Here is a 27644-nt window from a genome sequence, read left to right on the forward strand (position 1 = left end):
GTAAGATCGCTATGTCTCGCTTTTGCGACAAAAGTCACAGGCTCAACAAAAATGGGGAAAAAATCATTAAAAATTTTCCTCTAGATACTATCTTTTGATTGTAAGAAGCTTCTGTCCAAGTTTGGAAAAAATCCAGGATGGTTAATGAATCTAATAAATGTTTAAAAACTTGAACTGCAGACTGTATGTAATGTTAACCAGAAGAAAAACTTAGTCCATTTATAAGTAATATACGGAAAAACAGGAAATAAATTTTTACCAAATTTCCTTCTAGATACTAGCTTTTGATCATAAACAAGCTTCTGTCCAAGTTTGGTACAAATCCAGAAAAGTTTAAGAAAGTTATTAAAATTTTTAAAACATTAACCACAGACTGAAAGAAATGTTAACCCCAAAATCAATCCCAGCCTTCCCTTTGTGGTATGGTAGCTTTCAGTACAATTTCAGAGAGATTCATACACTTGAACACAAGTTATTGTCTGGAAACTAGAAAAATGCTTGTTTTTTTGGCCCCTTTTTGACCCCAAATTCCTAAATTTTTGAGGTAATTACCCCCAAAATCAATCCCAGCCTTCCCTTTGTGGTATGGTACCTTGCAGTACAATTTCAGAGAGATCCATACACTTGAACACAAGTTATTGTCTGGAAACTAGAAAAATGCTAATTTTTGGCCCCTTATTTCCTAAACGTTTTGGGCGATTAAAGATAAACCTGAGACTAAGTTATAACACATAGAAGTCTCAGGATAAACCAAGGAATTGTATATTTAAATATACAATTCCTTGGATAAATGTATTTGCGTTGTGAATAGATATTAGTATTTAGAAGGATATTTTAAAAGAACTAAAGTGAGTGGAAATGGTAAGGAGAAATATCTCAAGATTTATAGAAGACAAAAGAGTATCCTAGAACTAAAATTGTACTCGGAACTCAGCCTTCCGAGCGAGTACTCAAGTACTCGTTGCCATCCCTATTTTTTATTGATATATCTTGGTTTCAGTAAAGATTGCATATCAACACTGTCAAATTGCAAAGGTCCCTCCAGTCTAATCCTAACCAGATGAGCTATATTGTCATGACTCTACTACTCAATGTACAATACCTACCTTCTCCATTGATATATCTTGGCTTCATTAAGGATTTTATATCCACTCTATCAATGCCAAGGTCCTTCCCATAGTCTTGTCCGTACCAGACTAGTAATTCTGTCCCTTGGGGTATATCTTTAAAACTTCTGTAAAATATTAGTCCTTTATATTGGTATGCTATCAAATTTTGTTCATCTTCGTTTCTGGCACAATTAACATATCTCATCCAGTTCGACTTGGTCTTGTTATTAGCATCTATATAATGACTGGTGGTTCCATCATCATAGATCTGAAATAAATATAGAAATTCAAAATGGCCACCATTACTATAGGCCTTAAACCACAATTAATTTCAATTTGTTAATGGTCTACCAACATATTTCAAAGAATTATATGAGGTATTTTTTCCTGATTACTCTTTGGACTGTTTTCTTGTTTTCTTTGAAAAGTAAAAACTTTATAAAAGTTACATATATATAAATTAGAAAAACATGTCGCAACAAGACGTTCCACATTTATTATCCTGCTTATAAATATAAATAAAATGCTCCGCTGGGCCCAGCTTGATACGACCGCAGAGGTTGAACCCTGAACAGTTGGGGCAAGTATGGACACAACATTCAAGCTTGATACAGCTCTGAATTTGGATTGTGATTAAATATTTGACACAGCATAGGTTTCTGACACAGAATGAATGTGGTCTAAGAACTTTAAAAATTTTAATTTACCTATTCAAACCATATCATTATTATTTGCTTTTATATATAAATCAGAAATAACCAACTTAAAATGGAAAATTTTAAAGAAAAAAAAAGGGAAAAAAAAAATCCCCCCCCCCCCCCCCCAATTTTGTATCCCCCTTATGATTCATCACACCCAAACTCAATCCCAGCCTTCCCTTTGTGGTATGGTACCTTGCAGTACAATTTCAGAGAGATCCATACACTTGAACACAAGTTATTGTCTGGAAACTAGAAAAATGCTTGTTTTTGGCCCCATTTTGACCCCAAATTACTACAATTTTGAGGCAATTACCCCCCCAAAAATAAATCCCAGCCTTCCCTTTGTGGTATGGTACCTTGCAGTACAATTTCAGAGAGATACATACACTTGAACACAAGTTATTGTCTGGAAACTAGAAAAATGCTTATTTTGGCCCCTTATTCCTAAACATTTTGGACATTTAAATGTATGTATTTCCCATAGGGTCCCATCTTAAACTAAGTCCCCTGCTGGCGGCCATCTTGGATGATGAATCAGCTTCAAAGTAACAACACTTGGTCAGCACCTCATAAGGAACATTCATGCCATGTTTGGTTTCATTCCATTCAGTGGTTCTCTAAAAGAAGACATTTGTATGTATTTCCCATAGGGTCCCAAGTCAGGAGCCTGTAATTCAGTGGTTGTCGTTTGTTTATGTGTTACATATTTGTTTTTTCGTTCATTTTTTGTACATAAATTAGGCCGTTAGTTTTCCCGTTTGAATTGTTTTACATTTGTCGTTTCGGTGCCTTTTATAGCTGACTGTGCGGTATGGGCTTTGCTCATTGTTGAAGGCCTTACGGTGACCTATAGTTGCTAATTTCTGTGTCATTTGGTCTCTTGTGGAGAGTTGTCTCATTGGCAATCATACCACATCTTCTATTTTGTCTTTATTATATTAATTCATCAGATGGATACAAATAGAAATACTTATAACAAAAACATGTGGATGTGACCGAGTACTTGTACATCCCAACAACAAAAAGACACTAAGTACAGATCTGAGAGTACTCGCAGTTACTGACAGCTAGTTCAAAGCCAATAACAACTAATATAAAAAAATTTGTAAGTGTCTCGCCTACTTTTGCAGTTAATCGCAGGCTCAACAAAAATGAGATGAGGAAAAAATTTAATAAAAATATTCCTCTAGATACAATTTTTTTATTGTAAGAAGCTTCTGTCCAAGTTTGGTAAAAATCCAGGATAGTTTATGAATCTAATAAATGTTTTAAAAAATTTAACTGCAGACTGTATGTAATGTTAACTGGAAGAAAAACTAAGTCCATTTATAAGTAAAATATGGATAAACAAGTACAAAATTTTAATAAAAATTTCCTTCTAGATACTAGCTTTTGATCATAAACAAACTTCTGTTCATGTTTGGTACAAATCCAGGATAGTTTGAGAAAGTTATTAAAATTTTAAAAACTTTAACCACAGAGTGAATGTAATGTTTCCTGGCAGAAAAACTAAGTCCATTTTAAAAAAAAATTTACTTCTGGATACTATCTTATAATCATAAACAAGCTTCTTTCCAAGTTTGGTAGAAATCCAGGATAGTTTAAGAGAGTTATTAAAATTTCAAAAACTTTAACCACAGAGTGAATATTTGTGGACGACGCCGCCGACAGAATGTAGGATCGCTTTGTCTCGCTTTTTCGACAAAAGTCGAAGGCTCGACAAAAATCATGCATCTAAGACTAAATTATCAATAAGTACACATCCAACATCCAATGGATTTAGTGTAAAGACGTCATAAATAGTCGGAGAAAAACATGACCTTGTGCAATGCCAAGATACTGGAGTCGACAGATTGTAGATCCATGAAAGTGCATATGTATATAACAACATATCAACTCGCCACTGTCAAGCTGCTGACCAAATCTGAAGATATTGTATTAAGTAGTACCTTAGAAAAATTTTATGAAACAGAAGAATTAATGCAAAATAGCTGTATACAGTGTGCTACAATAATTGATTGTTGAAACATTATTTATATAACAATAAGTTGATGTTCTTTCAAAAAAGCAAAATTCAAAATACTTATAAGCTCAGGCCATAAAAAAGAATAAGTTGGTTTGCCCTAACCCTACCTACCCAGAAAATAGCTGCCTACTAAAATATTTTATTGTCCTGATGTAAAAAAGTTTTTTTTTTAATCAGATAGGCATGAAGACTGAAAAACATAGCAAGTATACCACATCTTCTTTTTTATATGACACTTCAATTTTTCTTTGCTGAAAAAAGGAAAGAAAATGCCTACCTACCTATATAACCACTGTCTCTACCTTTGGGTAGGGTTTGGGCAAACCAAAATATTTTTAAGTGTTGCCCCAGTCTGCTGTTGCTCAATCATTAACATCAATTCACTAATTCATTGTTTCAAATAAGGTTGAAATGGTGTACAGTCTTGGGGTTTGTTTAAATATAACAGCATAGATTTTACATCAGCAAAAACAACAAGCTATAGGGATGGAAGCCATTACAATTTAAAAAGTATTTAACGTGATAAAGCCACCACCCACAACTTTTGCAACATCCTCCTGAAGAAAAACTAATGAACCCACTACACTACCCACAGACAAAAATATAATGTGGTGTCCAACCCTCCCATACATTTTAACCTGGATTAATCCTTAAAAGGGTTTAGAAAGTTTTGTGTCACAGACAAGCAGATTACTATCCGTCTATGCTGAAAATTCAACAGGCCATCATCATTTTGTACTTCATTTTACAATATCGTACTGCATTTGTTTACCAAAACTATTGTATTTGTATTTATATTGTATATTTCTCAGTAAACTTGTATTTAGTTTTTAGAGAATAAAGTATCTAATTTCAAAGTAGAAGTATTTTTTTTAGGATAACAAGTTATGTGTGAAAAATGTATATTCTCCAGAAATATCTGAGACGATAATACAATATGAATGGTACAGTCCTGTAGATTCATTTATTTAAGTGGTACCATTATGGACTCTTGATTTTGTAGTTTTGACAAACTCTGCACATAACCAGGAAACCTCTAGGATATTGTATATTACAGTAAAGACAAATTCTTCATTAAAAGTAAATAATGAAAAGGTATAAACAATGAATCATAATGAATTCACTGCTTATAACAGCATTGAAATTAAGAATTTAAGTGTTCATGCTTCGTTCCCAATATCACATTTCGATTTATAAACTCTCATTTGACATAAACATCAAAGAGATCACTTAATGTTAAATAATAAAACTGTGTGTATGAAGTTATCAATTGATGAGCCTACAAACTACCTTACACCAAAACTTTAACCTATCACATTTTGAAGTACAGCAAACCATGAAATCTAGGTAAAACCCATAAAGACAGATAAACCTTTAAAACTAAAACAAAAACGTAATAAACCTGCCAAGCATAACCTGTGGAGTGGACCTTATCTGGATCAGTTGTTACTTCTCCTTCATACGGTCCAACTTAAACAAAAACGTAACAAACCTGCCAAGCATAACCTGTGGAGTAGGCCTTATTTGGATCAGTTGTTAATTCTCCTTCATACGGTCCAACTTAAACAAAAACGTAACAAACCTGCCAAGCATAACCTGTGGAGTGGGCCTTATTTGGATCAGTTGTTACTTCTCCTTCATACGGTCCAAATCTACTTCTCAGTGGAAAAGTTTTGTCTGCAAACACACCAAGTCCAGCGTTGGGTATTCTAGATTCTTTGACTGACAGTCCCTCTGGTAATGTTTCCATAGCCCTTTCCTCACTTTTAGTTGTGCTCTTAATTAAAGGGAGAAAACAGGTTAAAATTTTATTAAAAATCATTCTTGAAATCTTTTCTGGCTTAAGTAGCTTTTATCCCTGTTTGAAACATGAAACAATTTGTCAAATTCTAAGAATTCTATTTTTTAAGAATGGTTATGCATTTGACTGTAAAAATAGTTTCACATATACCTACATAAGACCATGAACACGAAAGGATTTTAGATTTGATGTGTTAGGTTTATTGTTTTTAAATTCAGTTGCACCTTAATGTCAGATAGAAAAATTCTCAAATAAATTTATAAAGGATGTACACCTCTGAGGACCCAAAAATTTCGAGAATTAAAACTTTTTTTCTTAACACTTTCACCAATAGCCGCTCTGACAGAAGCTACTCTTGAGACGATAATTTCCCTGGCTATTGTGTCAAAAGTGGGAGATCTTCATATTAGACTGAAATTAAAATTAAGTTTGTTTCCCCACACCCTGACCGACTGAAAAAATAGCCGCTGACTCAAATTTTTTTGTGTGTTTCTCTACATATCTTTTTTTATACCAAAACCGGAAGTTGGAGATTGTACCCGAACTTGTTCTGTTTTTATCACATATTTCAACATGGCCAAAAGGATTGGCATGTCAGTGTCTTGCTGATATCCAACAGTTGTTTAGCCAGACAAGCTGGGGCCATGGGACGTCAGAGCTCGTCCCATATAAAAAAGTGGATATTTGCCAGGCCAAAATGGATGCACTACTTAAGTTGCTTCTGGAGCTGACTGACGGCATTGGATCCATATAAATCAGGCCTCAATTTGTTACAATCTTTCACAGTGAAAGTTAAAAGGCCTGAATCGATGGGTCACTGTGAAAACTGCCCAAAATGAGAGAAAAAAAAGGGTGGCAGAGATAAATGAAAAATGAACAAATTGAGGCCCGATTGAAAAAAAAAAAATTTATAAATACATAGATGCCAACCCCTTTGTCCTGTTTGTGGTGCAATCAGAAAAATTAATTTGAGATTTCAGTAATTTGTGATTTTTTTCAGTAATCACAGTAAGTCAATTTTTTTTTACCATAATCATACTATAAACAACTAATGCAAAGTGATGGGCAAATAATATCCTTTATTTTTGACAACTATATATATAGACGCGAAGTTGATGAGCAAGTGAGGACTAAAGACTTGTAATAAAAAGTAGGCTATTTTAATCCTGTTTGTTTATTTAACAAATGTAAATTAACTGTTTCAACTTACTGTCATTACAAATTTTAATTTCCTGAAATGTCCCTCTATCTCCCTCCCATAGTATAACTAAAGTCTAATTCTGGAGAGCCTGGAATGTTGCCGACTTAGCACTTTTCAATTGTTTATTTGTATATGTGTGTCGTAGCACTTTTTGTTGGTAAAGGTCATGAATATTTTCAGAACCATTATTGACAACAAAGTTGAAACAGAAATAATTGGACGTGTGCACGTGTCAGTTCTGTTCTTCCTGATCTGACAAGGAAACTCAATGGAATTTTCAGGACGAAAACGTTGTCCTAATTTTCTTTTCTTTGCTGCAGAAGCACTTGTTCCTGCTGATGACATCGTGAAATCAATTGAGAAGCAAATACAGGGGAATACAAGTAAGGGAAAAAGGACTCATTTCAAATGCCTTCATTAACTATTCGGAATCTAACAAGAAATGTATAAATCGTGCTTAACATATAGAAAATCAGAGAAACCTGAAAGTGTTTTATATTCTGAATCACTCAAACGCTTACGCTTCCACGATAATTAACTACAATCAAGCGTCAAAATGATCACAACATTATCTAAACGACAAAAAAAGTTGAGGACCGGAAATGAACAGAAATCTGTAAAAAGTAGACTGTTGCGGTAACACTGTAATTTCGGCTAAAAAATCGTAACAATTACTGATAAACGGTAATCAGTGTTCTCCCAAGGATTTTTTTAAGGAGCAAAATTCAAGGGCGCGTAACTCTTTTTTTAGAGTGAACGTTTGTGATCTGAAGCAATAAGTCATAAATCATGACATGCAATATGAATTATAATGCTTTGTGTTATGTGTTTAATAATGCAGAGTATTAATGAATTACAAGAATATATATATGAAATAAATTGATTTTAAACACAAAAGTTATTTATATTCAGTCAATTAAAGAAGTCAAAATATAAATATTCATCTCTACTCTCTGCTCCTTCTAGGGATATTGTTTCAAGATAGTGTTATTTTGTTGGACAGTCTGTTCCTCAACTTTATCTTTATCCTCTTCAGGGTTAAAAATTAAACCCCCACTCACAATAACTTTTGATTATACCCCCTTTAACATTTCTAAGCCATGAAAACTCAGTCAGCCACTTGTCATTGAAACCAGAAACATGGTGCTTGCTTTTATCAATTGCTAAAACTTGAGCTTAGTTGGGATTAGGAAAAGCAATGAAATCTGCTTATACTGACAGTGTAGGCGGAGGTGTATTCCCCTTTTCATTAGAAGTCATTGGTGTGAAAACAACTTCTACTTCCATCATCTACCTTTTGCTTATAATTCACCCCTTTGTTATTTGCAGAGAACATATTCATTCAGAATTAATAAAATCGAATATGGTTAATATATTTGGTATACAACTTTTTAAAACAATTTTTTTTTTATAAATGAACAGCTGACCAGTTTCCGTAGTTTCACATTACGCTTCCATGCATATTATTGTTTAATCCTATCTTTGGCGGATAGATATAAACGAAACTTTACAAATTCGTTAAAGTTAAAACCATTGAAATTATTTACCCAGTGACATTATACAGAAGCTGCGGCGGTTCTGTACCCGTGTTGATTGTCACATATTTCCCGACGCACGAAACGATCGATGTTCAATGATCATTTTATTTCTAAAAATATGACAGTTTCAGACGAATTTACCTTGCAAGCAACATTTTTTCACTTTCTATTAAAGTAAATCACTCCTCGTTATCTTTAATCAAACTTTATTTTAATTGTTTCAACTACTAATACTTTCATTCATAGTTTTCATAGTAAATATCTTTAGCAATATGTATTCAAATTTATCATGTGTATTCAACACGTTCATTGGTCGTGTTTAAATAGATTCTTCTTCTCGACCAATGAAAAAAATCGTTATATAAATGGTCAAGTGATCACACACACGATGCGTAAATACAATGTATTTGCGATCTATTTCTTCAATTTCTGCACTAAAGTTTTAAATTTTTTTAATTTTCTTCAAAAAATATCTATCTTCTTGATGATCATTTATGCTATTACCTGATAACATATAGTCCGATAAGGCTGAGATAAGCGTGGCTCAGGTAAAACTAATTATCAGTTATTGCGTAACACTGACCAACCAATCAGCGGTGATCAGTAACTTGACAATTTTAACCAACATTTATAATGAAAATGTGAAAATTAACACGCTGCGGGATCAAGTATTAAGGGACAGCGGCCAATTAAGACGCTGCGGGATCTACAAAAATATTATGAAGGCGCTGCGGCACCGCAGCGTCATATCGGCCTGGGGAGAACACTGGTAATGGTTGGCATCTATGTAAAATATCAATAAAAACTTGTCTGTAGTTATTGATCCTGTATGAAATATTCCACACAGAATGTACACGGAATATAGTAGGAATATTGCATTGAATTCCTACCAGAAAAGAGTGATATTCTAGTCAGACAGTAGTAGGAATCCACACGGAAAATAGCAGAAAAATTTGAATTAGCAGGAATTTCTTAGTAGGAATATTGTATATTCCTACCAGGAATATTTAAATTAGCAGGAATAATTTGGCGGGAAAATAAAATTCCTACTGGAAAACCTGGTAGGAATTTTTCAAAATTCTACATAGAAAAAATATTTTCTAGTAGGAAGCTAAAAATATACAAAATGTAAGTGTATATTCACAAATACACAACTGGGTCAATCATTTAATTTTGAATCTCAACAACAAAGAACAAAGGAAATGCATGGAATAGATTCATGACTTTTGAAATGTATGAGGAAGCTGTGATATATATCCAAGCTATAAATTGTTTTATATAAGTATATGGGCAAAAATGTTGATTAGATGAAATTAAAGAGTAATGAACAAATAATGAGTAAATTTATGCACTATTGTTGAATTAACTGATTACTAAATGTATTGGCAAACATGCAGATAAAAAATTTCATTTAAAAGTATAAAAATTACCTTCAATCTACATGAGCCATATATATTTTCTCATATTTCAATATTGTAGTTGTCATTACAGTCACGTCTCAGTCATTACAACTGAACGGACGTGCTGGGTCAGCTCTCCTTTACCCGCTATCTTCGATGAGGGTTTACAGTTAGATGGATCAACGACTTACTACTTTCGATGACAGAAACCAATCCAACGCTGTACAGACTACGTTAGGCTATAATCCGCGTAGGGGCAAATTCCCGCGTCAACATACACTCCAAAACCCATTATGGATGGGGGAGTGGTATGCCGAGTGACGTCCGAGGGCTGTATCCTAGGTGTTAGATGATGGACCGCCATTTCACTGTCTCACGACTCTGGTCCTGATAATGCTTCCTGTCATCGTTATTACTACGTCCGAGACTCATCTACCAGTACTCCATCATCGAGGTTAGCGGGCTGCCAAGCTGACCAATCTGGCCCTGAAAGCAGCCGTTGTGAAGACATAACATCAAAATAGTCAACAAAAGAAAAACCAAAACAAATCACAAAACCAAGATGGCGGCCTACCAAAATGGCGTCCTCCACCTGTTCCTGACCGATGGCACAAAATTATTTAAACGCTCACCAAACGCCTTCGGGCACCGAGCCGACCGTGCGAGGGATGTATATCCAGTCAAGGTCGTTAAAAACTTCCATTTGTTGTATTGTAGTTGTTTGACCCTTGCAGCATTGTGTTCCAACACAACTGTTCATTCTTCTATCCTCAAACTTTTGAATTTGTGAACTGGAACTTGGTTACATTTAACACAGCAAAATGTGTGTCACTAGCAAACAGGAATCCAGTTTAAGATAATTAAAAAGATTCCATGTAGAAAGATTTTCTAGTAGGAATAAATTAATTCTGGTAGGAATCTAGTAGTAGGAAAATGAACAATTTAATAAGATTTTCTGTCCAAATTCCCACTTCATATTTTCAAAACAGAAAAAAATCCATGCAGACTTTTAAAATTCCAGCTAGATGGTAGGATTTTGCAAGTGAGAAAATAAAAAATCCAGTCAGAATTTTGTTCATTTTCCATGTCCGCCTACTTTCTATATAGAATCTTTGATTCTAGGTAGATTCCTACTACATTCCTACTAGTGTCTAGGTGGAATCCTACTACTTATTTCGTACGGGATGTCTTTATTTATTCACTTACACCATGATGGACACAGTATTGTTAATGTTTTGATATTATTATTGTCAGAAACAAATAAAATTTGTTAATCTTAACAAGGTTGTACAAATTTTGTACACTGAACCATGTCCATTCCAAGTGTTTTTGTACATAAAACGGCATTTTATGTCAAAAAAGTATACCAGTCTGGCTTCAATTCTTCCAAATTCTTAAAAAAAATATGTTCCCTTATTTCAAATTCCAGTAAAATCCATAAATTGCATTTGATTTTGTAAGTTTTCAACAAACAGAAGCGCCATGTTTACACTTTCATCCAGGCATTAAACAAAGAAAGACAGCACTGTTTTTCAGTGGGAAATATAAAGAAGGTATTCCGATCCCGGTAAACATCGTCAGCTGTCCGAAGCATGTATCCCAGTCAACTAGGTTTAGTCGGCGAAAGCGTCAACCTGATTTTTGGGTTTATATGACCATGATGACTATAAGAAAGTAATTGAAGAAAAAATCATATGGTGGTGCACTTCTTTTTTTGCTACAGCAATTTAAAAGTACCCCATTTTTCATTAATTTTTGGGCTATTATCATGAAAACAAACAGTTTTACAATTAAACTTTGATTCATATTCTTTGTTATAAATGATTGAAAAAATACATATCTAAGAAATTTGAAAAGAAAAATTGAAATGGGCAATACAAATTTTGGTAAAATCATTTCTTTGTAACCCTTCACCCATTTTCTCAAAATTTTGGCTAATGACATGCACTGACTAAATTATAACTTTAGCTTGATTAATATTTAAAAAATTCATTGATATTTTCAACTTGTATCGCATGTTTTGGAAAAAAATCCCGAACCAGATTTCAATGAGACTGAAACATCAGAATACATCCTTAGATAAACTGTTGCGCAATACTTATCTATCTTCAAATTTTTTTTGTTATAAACAACATTAACTGAACAATTCTGGCATGTGTATGTGTGAAGCCTACTTTCTTCAAATAATATTCCCAGAAATGGGACAGTCCATTTCTTGTATGTCTGAATATCAACTGAAGTTAAGTGATCTAACTATGTTATTGTACACTCATTTTATACTATCTTAGAATCATATATTTGAATACACTGGTGAACAGGACAATCAAGTTAAGTGATCTAACTATGTACACTCATTTTATACTACCTTAGAATCATATATATGAATACACGGGTGCACAGGACAGTCGCCTAACTTTGTTCACTCATTTTATACTACCTAAGAATCATATATATGAATACATGGGTGCACAGGACAATCTCCTTCATATATCAACCATGTCAACTGAATTTAAGTGATCAAACTATGTACACAGGTGAACAGGACAGTCAAGTTAAGTGATCTAAATTTGTACATTCATTTTATACTACCTTAGAATCATATATATGAATACAAGGGTGCACAGGACAATCTCCTTCATATTCTCTCTCACAATCTTCACAATCTACAACAAGAATTGAAATCATAGTAATAGTGTCTCGATTTTTTTTCACTCACGTGATGGTGTTTGTTCCAAAATTGCTCATTGGTGGGCATGGGGAATGAGAGGCACTCAAATTAATTTTGTGACTGGTTGTATTTGCCTTAGAATTTTGTAAGAATTATAAGTTAAATGAAAATTTTATATTATGTGTGGTTTGCATGCATACATGTCATATGCTGAAACTCTCAGATCAGGAGATTAGCAAGCTAGTCAGTAGCTTAGACCTAAGATCAAGAGGTTATTTTATCAACATTCTTTTACCTAAATGCAACTAATTGTCTGATCTTTTTTTGTGTTTTTTCTTCTATATTCTTTCTGAACATTATATATCCTGTTTTACACTATCTTTGTAGCATGTCTATTTGAACAATATCAGTTGAAAGAATAATTGAAAAGATTCTCTTTCTAATTTCGTATGTAATTATACAGCACTGATCATGGAACACTGGGTCATGTAAGAAGTACAATCTGACTTCCCCGCCATTACTACACTTGCATGGCTCTATATTGGTAACAGTTTGTGTACTGTGGATTCATTTATTTTCGTTGTTTGAGAAAGCTTGCACTTTTCATGGACAATTTACCGGTATTTAATGATACGTCTTGTCAGTCTGCACACAAGTTACAACCTTATGTCAACATTTCAATTTGTGGTTTACCTGTGTAGTCTTATTTTGGGGCAATATATACACAAAAACAAGTATCTCAAGATACTTCAAGAAATCACCAAAAATTATGCATCCAAACCATTGATCATTTGACAACACCATTCCACTTTTCTATTCAATGCCTGTATTTACCTTAATTTTAATCGTCCTTGGCATGTGGCATAAACAATGTAAACAGGTGCCATATCAAGCAATCAATATCCTATCACCTGTTAATTAGCCTAAGAGACAAAATCTACAAGAGTTGCATATTGTCACCAGAAAGCACTTGTTAAACATGCATTCAATGGATTTTTTGCCACAATAGTTAAACATGCATTCAATGTTTTTTTTTGCCACAATAGTGAAAATAAGTAAATTAATGTAGTAAAAAAAGTGTCTAAAAAGCTTTCATCAATTAGATTTGTGATACATCAGACTTTGATCTCTTCAACAGGAGTACATAAGGAGACAGAAAGTTCACATGTATGGGTTGGGGTCTCAAAAAGTGATTCCTATGCCCCAATGCATTTAATTTTGGGAATAGTATTAAAAATGAAAAAGTAAATGGACAAACAAAACAATTACTAGTAGTTCACATTGACCCATTGAAGGCAACTTACAAATGAATTCATCATCATCAGGTACTTCTAGATACATGTAGTTAGTTCTGGGTAGCTGTCTCTGTGGATATCGATGTACTTCTTTGTTTTCTTCATCTTTTGGCCTTGACATTTCTTTCTAAAAAGAAAACATTTTTTTAGTGGTTTAGAGAATCTATACTACTAAATGAGCAGACTTATTTTTGGCTTTTCTTCAAACCAATCAAACCACATTTGAAAGTATTTTGGGTTGCCCAAATCCTTCCCAGAGGTAGAGACAGTGGGTAGGTAGGTAAGTAGGTATTTTCTTTTCTTTTTTGACAAAGAGAAATTGAAGTGGCAGATGTTTTTTCTTCATGCCTATCTGCTTAAAAAAAAAACTTTTTCTCATAAAGACAATAAAAGATTTTGAGTAGGCAGCAATTTTTTAGGTTAAGTAGGGTTAGGGCAAACAAAATATTCTTTTTTATGGCCTCAATGGCTCTGTATGCTAAATGAATGCAAACTAGTTTGTTTATATCCATCCTAATGATAATTCATTTAAAGGTTAGTCGATTACTTGATGTCCTTTCGGTCATTACATCCCCCTCACTCCCTGATGTCTCAGTCCTTAATAATCTAGGACTATAGAATAACAAAACAAAGTTTATGAAAAATTTAGCCTAACAACTCAGCTATTGAACAAATTTTACATAGCAAACTTGGCCTAGTACTACAGTGATTGGCCTACAAACTTGGTCTTTCGCAGAATAAGCCTATAACATTACCAATTTTCATGGATATAATGGGTATAGGTTAACCATTGATTTTTTTTTTTTTTAAATTCAAGATGTACACTTTTTTTAAGGCCTGTATGTAGACTTTGGCAAAAATCGCAAAATCAAATATACACGAAAAATACAAAATTTTCTCAATCTACAAGAATAAATGAATCTACAGTAGCCTGATTGCTTATAACATCTAAAAACAAGAATGTGTCCATAGTACATGGATGGCCCACTCGCACTATCATTTCTATGTTCAGTGGACCGTGAAATTGGGGTCATAACTCTAATTTGGTATTAAAATTAGAAAGATCATATCATTGGGAACATGTGTACTAAGTTTCAAGTTGGTTGGACTTTGAACTTCATCAAAAACTACTTTGACCAAAAAATTTTAACCTGAAGCAGGACGGACGTACGCACAGACCGAAAAACATAATGCCCCTAAGTGGGGCATAAAAATACCTAATTACCAAAGCTTTACATTTGAACACTGCTAGACACAATGTATACAATGCAATCCTTTCATACACCAAAAATAGATAATATATTAAATATAGTATATGCAGATAAACTGACATAACCATAATAAAAACTTATGATCGACCAATGAACCATAACAATGAGGTCAAGGTCATATGAAATCTGCCAGACAAAACGTGTACACCTTACAATTATTCCATACATTAATTGTATAATCTGTAATGCTTATAGTATTTAAGAAATAGACCAAACCACAAAAAAAAAATCAATACTTTTTCAATACTTAAAGTAACTATTGCTTTATATAGTGTGAGATAAGGACTTTACTTACATTGATCACTGATCCATGAAATTAGGTCAAGGTCAAGTGAACCATGTCTGACAGACATGTAGACCTTGAAAGGATCCCATTATCTAAAATAAGTATTTCACACGACAAAAAATATATATAGTTTTTTTCTGACATCTGCTGAACGGAAAATGAGGTCAGGGGCGGATCCAGCCATTTTAAAAGGGGGGGGGGGGGGGGGGTTTCCAACTATATGTCCCCATTCAAATGCAATTGCTAAATAAAGGGGGGTTCCAACCCTCGGAACTCTCCCCCTGGATCCGCCACTGGAGGTCAAGGACAATGGACATAAGACAGACAGAAACTTTGCAACTTAAGGTTTCTGCATACAAGGTATGACACATCCAAATCTTCTATCCTCTGAAATGTAGTTTTACAAAAGTTAAGTTTTTGCTGCTGTCTCAGGATAGTAATCCGCATATCTTGTATTCTGTGATTTTTATTGCAGGCAAGACAAAAATGTCAAATTGTGGAGAATTACTAGGTATAAATATATAGAGCTTGTTAAAGATATTCAAAGCACATATAAATCATGTGGTAAGATTAAAAAAATACTGGTTTGTTATAAATTTACGCCACACCTATATTTGGAAATATGATATTATAATAATCTACAAGGACAGAGGTCCACAATTGAAAAAAAAAATAGGTGTCATTGCCCTTAGGATACAAGACACATTCCCAGGATACCTACTGTACATGCCTGTTCTATCTTTTCAGACTTGGCTTTCCTAGTTTTCTTCAACAACTTAAATACTGGTGGATTTGCTGAAAAATTAAAAAAAACAATTTTCACTTTAAAAGATACAGCCAAATCTTCAGTCATTATTGTAATGCAAGAATAAACCACAAAAGCAAAGTATTGTCCTCCAATACAATATTTCATAACTTTGTATCATGAATCTTGTCCCTATCTATGAAATAATGTTCAATATCATATACAGACAATATTTTATACACATATAATTTGAAGTTTTGTCTTGTTAAGAGGAGGTTAACCAAGGTGATTTATAGTGTATATTGAGACAATAGATGGAATTTTGAAGTTTATATAAACAATTAATATTTTGGCTAATTTTAATAATGGTATTATAATTAAGTTGTTCTATTTGATTAATAATAACAAACAAACCTGCTTAATTGATTTATGCATCAGTTGATGGTAAATGACTTATTTTTCAGGAAAAATATTTTCAAAAGTCCAGAAACACTCACAATTTTTTGGCAGAGGATCAGGCCATTAAATTTCTCTTTTGAATAGTTGTAAATTTCTGTGTCATTTGGTCTGTTGTGAAGAGATATCTCATTGGCAATCATACCACATCTTCTTATTTTTAGAAAAAATATTTTCATGGACAGTATTTCAGTGAAATATTGTCCAGGAGGAGGTGACAAAATTTCATGGACAAGGACAGTATTTCATATTAAATGAATTATTGTCCTGGACAGTATTTCATTATGAAAAAGTGTCCACTGACAATTTTTTATGATTTTTTTTTCCGACTGGCAATATTTCAATTTTAGGAACACAACAACAGGAAGTGGATGAGCAATAAATCTGAAAATGCCTCACAGTATATCCATAAGTATCATAAGGACAAACAAGAAAATGAAAACAATTGAATAACATGAACTTCAAGTAAATGTGGACAGGATAATCATCTTACTAAGCATGGTTTAAAAATGTTTTTGAGTAACTATTGCTAAAATATTCGTAAGCCAAACAAATTGTTAACTTTCTATGTCATATGGTAGAATTTTGCCACAGGCAGATTTAGGGGGGTGTGGGCACACCCCCTCCCCTTTTATGGGAAAAATTTGGTTGATTATATAGGGAATCACTGAAGCATGACTGAAGCGGGCCGCCTCTTATGAAAATTTCTGGATCCGCCACTGGTTGCCTGAATGGCAATCGTACCACATCTTCTGATTTTTTAACCAATAAGGCCAAGTAAAAATATATGTGTGGTTCTGCTTTCATGAAAATAACAATAGGGTTGGTAGGTCAGGATTTATTTTGTTGTTGTTGAAAGGTATGATATTCAGTCCAAGTTAGTTGGAAAACAGGAACCACACATATATTCTATTTTGGTCTAAAAACCAAACCAGATTTCTTTGCTTTTTCTGAACTTGGTCTCCATTCTTCATCTGAATCTGTATCATCTACATGTTTGACTCTTCGTTTCTTCTTTGACCTCTGCATAAATGTTGGTTTCTGGGCTAGAATATAATTTATATAAAATAAGAGTGATTATCGCTATTTGACAATATTTTCCTTTGATCTTACTAACTGATAATTTCCTTTCTCAGCACAGTTGAGTAATATGAAAAATTATTGCTAGTAACTAAGACCTGCCATTGTCAATGCAAACATAAACGTCGCCATAAGCAAGATAGCGATAAACAGATTATCATCGGTCAACTAAACTTGATTGCTTTTCTCACTTTCGCCATACCGGCTCAAGCGAGAAAATCAATCTCGTTTAGACAACTAATGATAATCTATAATTATTTGTTAGGGTAAAATTCAACTTTCAGCACTTTTAGCTATCTAGTTGTGATCAAGTTTTTTTTAGATGAAGGTAGTTGGAGTGCCTGGGGACAACCACCTTTAGCTGGAAAACTTGACAATCCAAGTCAATCAAGATTGGAGTCAAACCAACCTGATACATGTATGTGTTTAAACACTAGACTTGGGACTGATGGACAGATGGACTGAGGTTAACCAGTCTATTTTCAGTTACTGTGACCTTGCATGTTTATGCAAGTCGAAATTTCTGTCATCATCGACATTGACATTTATGTGACAGACATGTAGTTTTGTTAAAATTTTCATGCTTTTCAATATATGTTGTGAACAAATATTATCGTACTGGTGCAATCAGATATAAAGCATTTGATTTAGGATCATGACACCAAAAAGGAGGGGTGGTATAGGGGTTAAAACATATACACCTCTGCTATTTTGTAACTTATGTTATTACAGTTGAATTATCTTTTTACGTGATAAATTCAGTAATCATAGCAACGCATCAAATAATAAAATGATAACTTCAATTGATATACCCTTAGTTCTAATGTCAAAGAAATGGTAATTTATAATATGTTTTAACTACTTGTAATGTTTGCACTTGACAATTTTTCTATTTTGTTGTTTTTTTTAGGTGTCCAGAAAACATATCAGACAGTTTTAATTGAACAATGAATTAATTAAAACCAAAATAAATAACAAGTGAAACTGCGTGCTACTGCTCACTGATGATACCCCCTCAAATACTTGACGGTAAACAGGAAGTTGTTGGGTGACGAATCTGAAAACACATCACACGGTATAGCTGACTAATTTAAACCCTGAAACCAAATTTCAGAAATCCTTGTAATGTAGTTCCCTCAAGAAAAATGTGACGAAAATGTTCAACTTGGATGTCATATGTAAAATGATGCAAGTCTTTCGGTAAACAGGAAGTTGTTTAGTGATGAATCTGAAAATGCATCACACGGTTTAGCTGACTCATATAAACCCTGAAACCAAATTTCAAAATTCCTTGTAATGTAGTTCCTAAGAAAGATGCGACAAAAAATTTTCATGGGACAGACGGACGGATTGACTGACGTAAGGATGGACAGAGCCTGAGAGGTAAAACAGTATACCCCCCACTTTTTTAAAGCGGGGATATAAAAAACAGTAGTGACACAAAGTACTCAAATTTAACTACAACTGTGTTGGTAAAAACCAATGTATTGCTATAATAGACAAACCTATATTCTTTTTGGATGAGCTTGGTTTCCAATTGTCTTCGGAAGCAAAGTCTGTATGTTTTGCTGATGGGGTTTTAATTTGTTTCTTCATAAACTCTGGCTTCTGTGCAGGCAGACCTGTCAAAACAAATCAATAAAATATCTAAAATGAAAAGAATCCTCACGTAAATCTTATTAATAACAAAAATGTTATGCGACTAAGATAATGTCAATTAAAACTGAAACTGATAAACAGAAAAGATCCATTTTGAAATTAAGGACAATCTTGGAACACCACGTTCAATGCTTAGAGACTTACAGATATCAGTAGTCACCAGATCAATATCTAAAGCCCACCAGTATTTTTGCCAAAATTTTCTTATGTGTCTAAACAAAATTTGGCAAATATAGTCCGAATATAGTTTTACTAGATGGGGCATCGAAAAGTGGCTAACAGTGCAGATTGAAAGTTGATATGTGTTGAATAGAAACTATGTGGATCAAAATGTGTGTCTATATTCATTATCATTTAAAGATTATAAGCTAAAATTTTTGAAAAAGTAAAAAATTGACATATTATGTGGGTTTTTTTTGTGCGTGCATGTACTGATTTCGTGTCATGGATGGATACCCCATATCCTTTGCTTTTCTATTATATACCAAAGGGTTAAAAAATTTGTTACAGTTCTCCACCAGAATTTTACTAGTCCTGTTGGAAGAACTGCTACCCCTGCAAAATAATCTGATCATATCAATCAATGCACCATACTTCCTCAGTACCCCTTTATGCTTATTGAAAGTCTCAGCATGGGCAATATACAATGTCCCCCAGTAATGAGAAATCTATATGCTATCAATACATGATACCTGTCCACCCAGTTATTCATTCTATGTCTAAAACATGTATAAAATCAGTTCCAAATCCTGGAAGCCTGTATGCAGTTATTAAATCCACCGAGATAAAAATAGTAAGGAAGGGCTTTTCCGCTTTCTATTTTAAGAACGCCAATATTTTATTTTACTAGTCTTGTCGGGCAATAATTGGATTTTATGTTTTGATTGCCCGAGGCATTAGTGTTCTAGCCCCAGGTTTTCGGCTTGTGGATTTTTTTAACCCCCGTCTAGTATAGCTTTAAGATTTGTTAAAATAGAAATTATTTAGAACTGGACTTTCTGAGCATTTCATCTTTGTCATATTTTCTCTTTTCTGAGCATTAAATATCCTTATCTGATTTTCTTTATATATGAATAAATCTATTATAATTCATAGCTTATCAAGATACAAGATAATACATATATGCATTTTACCCTTATGTTCTATTTTTAGCCATGGTGGCCATGTTTGTTGACTGACAAACAAATAAACCTAACACAACATTATCCTAAATACCCTAAAGTTGCAGTTGTAATCAAGCATACCCATTTTAACCATCATTTCATAATTCTTTTTCATATTTCTATATCTCAGCTTCTCATAATTAGATAAGCTGGCCATCTGGGTCTTGGTGAAGTATTGTTCAATACCCCCTGATCTTTCATCCTCTTCAAATTTCCTAAAATCGCTTTGCTCCATATTGGCAAGTTTTGGTATCTCCTAAAAGAAATACAACAATACAACTTCGTACTAATCAAATAATATTTCGGGCAAGGCATTGTACTCAAACTTCCAGGCATTAAGGTCATAAAAATTTCAATAACATTTTGTACTCACTCAGAAATCAACCAATTAACATACTTACTGGATTGAGCACAACTTTAAGTTTGATGCCTAGTTGACTTGTATGATTCATATTCAATTTGGCGTATTGGCATGTTTTATTTCCTTTATTTTTAAAACTCTTGTTTAACTAATATTATTAGTGATTTCCAAGATAAGGATGAGATATTAAAATTGTTATATATAGATTCCATCACTGCAAAAAGTGTATAATTAGTTATTTCTCCACTCAAGACTAGCCTGGTGCATGTGTAGTGTAACGTTCAGTTAGACGTCACGATTTTTGCATAATGTCTAAGTTTTTAAAACGCTATTTTAGTTCTTTTCCCGTTTAAATGTGTTTACGAAAATTATACCAATCGAAAGAGCATCATTTGTAGATTAATATCATCTGTTTTTTATTCAACATTTGTACATAAACACTTACCTTCCGAATGTTTAAACTCGGCGACGTTTCCGAAATTTATACGCGGTATGATAGTTGGACAGCGTAAATTTAGAACGATCTCGAGTTCTGACTAAATTTGCCACCTCCGCCCGTTTGTTTAGACATTTAAAATTAACATAATATGAAAGCGCATATTTTAAGCTTTATTTTCGTATAACTTTCTTGAAGATATTATAGCTTTATCAAATTTTAAAATTTTAAAAACAATTTCATTTAAAATTTTCAATATTTATTTTATAAAAGTATTTGATGAAAGTTATACGAGTAAAAAATTTAAAACTAGCTCTTTTCAAACAGTAACTAGTCAAAAGATGCGAAACTAAAGCGATACTGACTTTACTTCATTGAAAAAAGGTCACGACCTTCAAAATTTTCTGAAAGTCGATAACGTTCCAGATCAAAATGAATTCGATTTCTGTAGCAGCAGCGCAAATAAATGGCGTGTTTAAATCACTAGAAGACGCGTGTAAACGTGAAAACATAGGTAATTTAGCACAGTAATATACGGATAAATGTTTCTTTGCTAAAATAAAGAACTTACGGATACCGGTAACATGAATGAACTACGTGAACTATTTATAAACAATACGAAAATCAAGTTTCACTTTCGATTTTACGCAATCCTCTGTTGAAAAACTTATATAAAATAAATTTTCTAACATCAAAGAAACTAGATATTTAAAATGAAACTTGATAAATTATTCGAAAAAACTTCCTAGACATAATTCAAGAAAAAATGTGAACTTAACTGAAATAAAAGGCAATAGGGGGGATGGGATTTTTTTCTTGAAATGTAGGTTCCTTTTTTTTGTTTTTCAGATAAGAATTATGCTTTCCTGATTAGATATTTAAAATAAAAATACAAGTTCTGCTTGATAAAAACATTCAAATAAATTTCGAGAGAGAGAAAAAGTGAACTTAAATGAAATTAAAGACAATTTAATATCCTAAATAGAGGGGTAGGGGATTTTTCTTCTTCACAAACTGTAGGTTCCTTTTTTTATTTTTCAGACATAAATTATGCTTTCGTGATTCAGTTACGAGATATTCTTCGGTACGAACAACAAAATATACAAGAAAAGTTACCGGGTCTTCTAAAGAAAGTAAACTCAAGAGTAAAGATACCAAGTAAAATAAGTGATTTGATAAGGAAGATAGAAAACAAGTTTGATAAAGCAAATACAGAAGAATTAAAAGAAAAAGTTTTAAGAGAAGTTCTATTGTTGTCAGAAGATTCAACCGTCATAGGAATTCATTGTTCAAAATTCAGAATTTTTTCAAATAATTTGTATACTTTTGTTTGTGGTCAAGTCACTAATGGTGTTGTATATGAACTTGAAAAGTTTCGTAGCTCAAATAATTACACTTTCGCAGAATTAACAAAGTGGGTTCATAATATAATGGGGCTTAAAAGCGAAACTTTTTCAGAACATGCAATGCGTTACTCTGTTAAATGTTTATTAAAAAATCATTTAGATATGAGTAGAAAAGGCTATAGCTTTTCAGAACATTTTTTAAATGAAACGTATACGTACCCAAAAATGGGTACTAATAAAGCAAGCTCAACAGACATATTGGCAGAGGGTTGTGAAAATCCTAAGTGTTCAAAACAGAAAATAAAAACATTAAAGTGCTGTCAACAAATTCAAAATTTAAATTACCAACTTCAACATGAAAAAGAAGAAGTTGAAGAAGAACTTACACAAGAATATAAGGAAAATCAGCAATTACCTGATCAACTAAGTAAAATCATAAAAGATAAAACAATATCAGACAAAGAACTTTCAGACTTGAAACAAAAATATGAAACTGTTATAAACAAACTTCAAAAGTATAATACTAGGAACATTAACAAAAAAATTCAGAGAAGAGACTCTAAATTAGAAACAATAAACAAAACTTTAACAAATGAAAAAGAAAAATCTTCCTTTATGGAAGAAAGCGTTATGCAAAGAGAAAAAGAAATCTTAGTTTTGAAAGAGGATAAAAGAAATCTACAAAAAAAAATATCATATCTTAAGTCCAAACCAGAACTTTTTGAAAATAAACAGAATGAAAATATTTCTAAATTGCGCGACGAAAACAAGGAACTTCAAGAATCGAATGCCATCCTACAGGAAATAATTGAAGAATGCACAAAAATACCTATTTTTAAGACAAGAAAAGATGGGTCGCGAGAGTTTTGTGATGAAATGAAAAAAACATATATGGAATTAATATCATTAGGTGTTAGCTGTAACATGTGCAGCAATGTAATTAAATCAGTCATAAAAAATATGACTGGTCAAGAACTGAATGATATGCCAGAAGTTACATTTGCAAAAAGAATGGCTCTGCAAGCTAATTTGATGGCAAAATTTCAATTGGCAGATACTATTTTAAGCAAGGACTCTGCAAACACGTTACAGTTTGATGGCACAAGCAAGTGGGGGGAACATTTTTTTACTTTTGACATAACAACTTCAGAAAAAACATATTCAGCAAGTTTGATGGACTTAGCAACAGAAAACAGTGCAACACAATTAAATGCAACAAAAGCATTGTTTAACGAATTAAGTGAAATTTATGTATCATTGACTAATGAAAAAAATCCTGAAATACTAACAAAAGTCATTAGCAAAATGGTAAAAACCATTCATAATACTATGAGCGATAGAGGTCCAACAAATAAACCTTACGTTAAGCTGTTTGAAGAATGGCGAAAAACATTATTACCCAAAGCTTTAGAAAACTGGGAAACTTTAAATGAACAATGTCAGCAATCAGTTATAGAAATTCATGATTTTTATTGTGGATTACATTTACTAACAAATTTTGCTGATTATTCTAACAAATCGTTGAAAAAATTTGAAGAAATTTGTACAGCAGAAAAAATTGGAATGAAAACTTTATCCCAATTTAGTAACTGGGGTACAAGGAGTGAGTCTGCTGCTCAAAGATTAATACGCTCGTGTTGTAACTTATTGCAAATACATGGTTGTGAAACTGCTGGTAGGCCACAGCAATTTAATGCCTATTTATTTGAAAATGGTTTAAAAAATTATCTTGTACCTTTCCGTGGGAATAGGTTTAACATTTTATTTCAAAATGCAAGAGCAGTATATGGTCATTTGACACATATACAAGATTTTATTGAAATGTATGGGACAGGTAATAATCTGTTACTATCTGTAAATGCTGACATAGAATCCAAAATTGCCCTTGCTGGTGTTAGAGCTCTTGGTTTAACGGATGTCCATATCAATCGTCCACTTTGGAAACTTCTTGATTGTAATGATGTGTCTATATTAAAGTGAAATGTCACAGTATTACCAAAAGTTACATGATAGTATTTCAAATTTAGTACAAGATTCTTCTCCAATGTTTGATGAAAATTATCAAATGTTTGAAAATTACCCCCCCGAAAAAGATTTGTTTGGTTTCTTTGCTTTACATGCTGTGGACGAAGACAGCGAAGAATTGGATGTTTTAACGACACAGGCTTTAGAACTTGTATTGGCCAGTATTTTAAGCGTTATTAAAAGGCAGTTAGTCGATCACTTAACTGGAGGGAAGCATGCTGATCCCAATGAGGATTTGATGCTGATTAGTCAATCTGTTCCTAAAACAAATCAATCGAATGAATCAAATTTTGGTCAGTTAGACAGAATTAAAAGATTCAAACCTAATGCAACCACGGCTCACATTGAAGGAATGGTTTTATATGTTAATAATAAAACTTCTGATTGGCTTGACACTCAATCTAATGAGGCTGATATTATGCAAAAAGTATCTAAATTGTTGCCAAAATTTATAGAAAAGTGGCGACAAAGATCCAAAGATATAAAAAACAAAAGAATTGAAATGTTACAAATAAGAGCCGATGAAATCAAAAGAAAAAAAATGAAAAAAATTGCAGAGAAACAGAAGATAATAGATAATATATTAAGATATGGACAATGCAAATCTGAAACTGATGTTAAAAAACTTCTATCAAAATTTAAAACTTCTCACATGAAAATTGTTGCTTTAAAATTTCAGTTAAAGTACTATAAATGTGTTTTAAGTTTTGAAGCAAATAATGTGTTGTACAGGTTTTCAACTGAAGGAAAGGCATTAAGTATAGACATGTTAAAAAACAATCTTATCCAAATAATCCAAAAGTATTCTTGTAACATACATGTTGGTGTAGAAATTGACTTGGATGTCCCTAGGAAAGAAGAAAATTTAAGACCATTAACAGAAAGAAATCAATTATTAAAGTCAGAAAAGGACAATTTGAAAAATGTCAGGGTTGTGAAAAAACAAAGCACAGTTTTAAACATAAATCGTGAACATAATTCCAACAAAACAAATAATTCCAACAAAACAAGGAAACGTAAGCTAGAAAATGAAAAGGAAGTAACTTCAGCTGTTAAAAAACATAAGAGAAGCCATGATGTCAAAATCAATGCAAATATGACTTTTATTAGCAATTACAAAGATTTCAAAGTAAATCAGTGGATTGCTGTCACAGGTCTTTCAGATTGGTACATAGGTCAGGTCGAAGAAATTTTATCAAAAGAAACTGCTACTGTAAACTTTATGGAACGGTCTAGTACAAATACATGTACATTTAAGTGGTGTTCACCACCAGCAGTTGAAACTACTTATATTAAAACTGTTATTCACTTTGATTTTGATAATGAAATCGGACCAAATGATTCTTCTCTTCGATCATGGAAGCTGGAAAAAAAATGTTTACAAACAATCACTACAAAATATAGAAATTACTGCTCTAGTTCTAACTGAATGTGAAAGTCTAGTTTTTTTGTTGATAGTGTTGTGATGTTCTTCTTACTCACAGGTCTTATTTATAGTTAATTATTAATAAATTTTTGGTAATTCAATTTTCTGATTTTAATATGCATTTTTTTTGAGGTTTTGCATTGAAAAAAATATTTGAAAAAAGGTGACAATTGACGGTACATGCATAACCACAAAAAACAAAAATATGCTAACTTTACATGTGTTTTGAGAACTCTTGAATATACTTAAACATTGTTAAATGAAATGAAATACTCAAAAAGTCGTTAAAACAAAAAAAATTAAAGATGCAATATATTTGCAAATGAGACAACCATCCACCATCTACCAGAGTCAGTGACCTAGATCTATCAGCATACAGCCTTCAACAATGAGTAAACACAATACTACAATTATTGTATCAATAAATGTCACTCAGTCAGTGTTTCTTATATTCAAGTTGTTAAGATTCATTAAGGATGTATGAAAATTTAGTCTTAATAACTTGATATTTTTTCATTTTCTTTACAATTTCAGAATTTATACTGTTGCTATGGAAACAAAAATACATATATTATTATATTTTATAAGCATTTTCAACTCTAAATTTGTCATAACAATAGTCCTCATCTTTTGTAATACAGAAAAGTTTCCACGTTTCTAATTTTTATCATTTGAGAAGAAATTTTCACGAAAATATGAAATAAAGCTTTCTGTTGCCATGGTAACTGAATATTTAATAATCAAATATCAGAAAACAACAGCAGAAATTAAACCCCTAAACTTGTTTTATCAAGAAACTAATAATTCCTATAAAAAAACTGACTTCTGTGGGTACTATTGCAAGTTAAAAGCCTTCAAAGCAGTTATTTTCATGTTTTTCTGTTTCGTTACCATGGTAACTATGGATTTTTTTTTCAATTTCCAACAAAAAAAATTTCCATTTTCATACTCATTTAAGGTACTTATATTTCTTTATATGTATTTAAAATTTTACATCAAAAGGTTCAGGCATTAAAAAGTTCTGTTATTTTCATTATTTGATTTTGGCTTTTTTAACTGTTTTTGGTGCCATCTTACTGTACAAAAATTATCATAGAAACGGTCTAAAAATATAACATATTCAACACTTTCAAAATGTCGTACCTCAAAAACTATACATCCAATCTCCATGAAATAAAATGTAGTTTATTTCTTTTTAAAAGATCTTTCTAATGCATTAAAGATCATTTAGATATGACTGATGAAATATTTTGCTGCACCAGGCTATCAAGACTGTTAAATTCAAATATTTAAAGTGCGAGGCTTGCCTAGCTTTTTAATAATAAAAATTTAACTGTTGAGAGTGGAGAAATATCGTAATACACGAGTTATAGTGGTGGAATCTGTTACTCTAATGATTTTTATCCTTCCTTTTCAAAGATTTTCAGAAAGTTGTGTTCTTTATAAGTCATGCAACAGCGCACTCACAGAATTGCTACTTAAAAAATTATGGTCTACTGCTACTCAATCATATTTAACATGTCTAAAAGCATGAAGATATAGTGTAAAGTGCTATTTTTTTAATCGATTGCAAATTCACAGTTTTTTAAATACAAGTACTCACAAAGTTTTTCTTCATAATTCACAGTTCTATCGTCTTTCCTGATTAAAT

General features: G+C 32.5%; 1 protein-coding gene and 1 long non-coding RNA gene across 2 annotated transcripts; both read right to left on the minus strand.

Annotated features, from left to right (window-relative positions):
• Positions 1-1065: 1065 nt before the first annotated feature.
• LOC127722259 (histone-lysine N-methyltransferase PRDM9-like) lies at positions 1066-27644 on the minus strand. The gene is made up of 8 exons (XM_052229154.1): positions 27597-27644; positions 20481-20655; positions 17430-17543; positions 16018-16091; positions 13749-13866; positions 12366-12439; positions 5419-5613; positions 1066-1377 (listed from the first exon to the last, which is right to left on the minus strand). The coding sequence occupies exons 1-8, from the start codon at positions 27609-27611 to the stop codon at positions 1066-1068; spliced, it is 1077 nt and encodes a 358-aa protein (XP_052085114.1). The 5' UTR covers positions 27612-27644.
• Positions 16056-19165, minus strand: LOC127721287 (uncharacterized). Its single transcript, XR_007991107.1, has 3 exons — positions 19083-19165; positions 17430-17543; positions 16056-16091 (listed from the first exon to the last, which is right to left on the minus strand). It is a non-coding gene; the product is annotated as an uncharacterized LOC127721287 (long non-coding RNA).

The sequence above is a fragment of the Mytilus californianus genome, unplaced genomic scaffold, assembly GCF_021869535.1.
Source record: "Mytilus californianus isolate M0D057914Y unplaced genomic scaffold, xbMytCali1.0.p SCAF_12, whole genome shotgun sequence".
NCBI lineage: Eukaryota > Metazoa > Mollusca > Bivalvia > Mytilida > Mytilidae > Mytilus > Mytilus californianus.

Excerpts from the sequence above, each read along its gene's own strand:
- LOC127722259 (XM_052229154.1), bottom strand. Across the intron at positions 13,867-16,017 it reads AGATAGAACAGGCATGTACA|AAAGAAATGTCAAGGCCAAA; the intron begins GTAGGTATCCTG and ends TTTTCTTTTTAG. Across the intron at positions 12,440-13,748 it reads TGATGATGATGAATTCATTT|ATTGTGAAGATTGTGAGAGA; the intron begins GTAAGTTGCCTT and ends TTCTTGTTGTAG.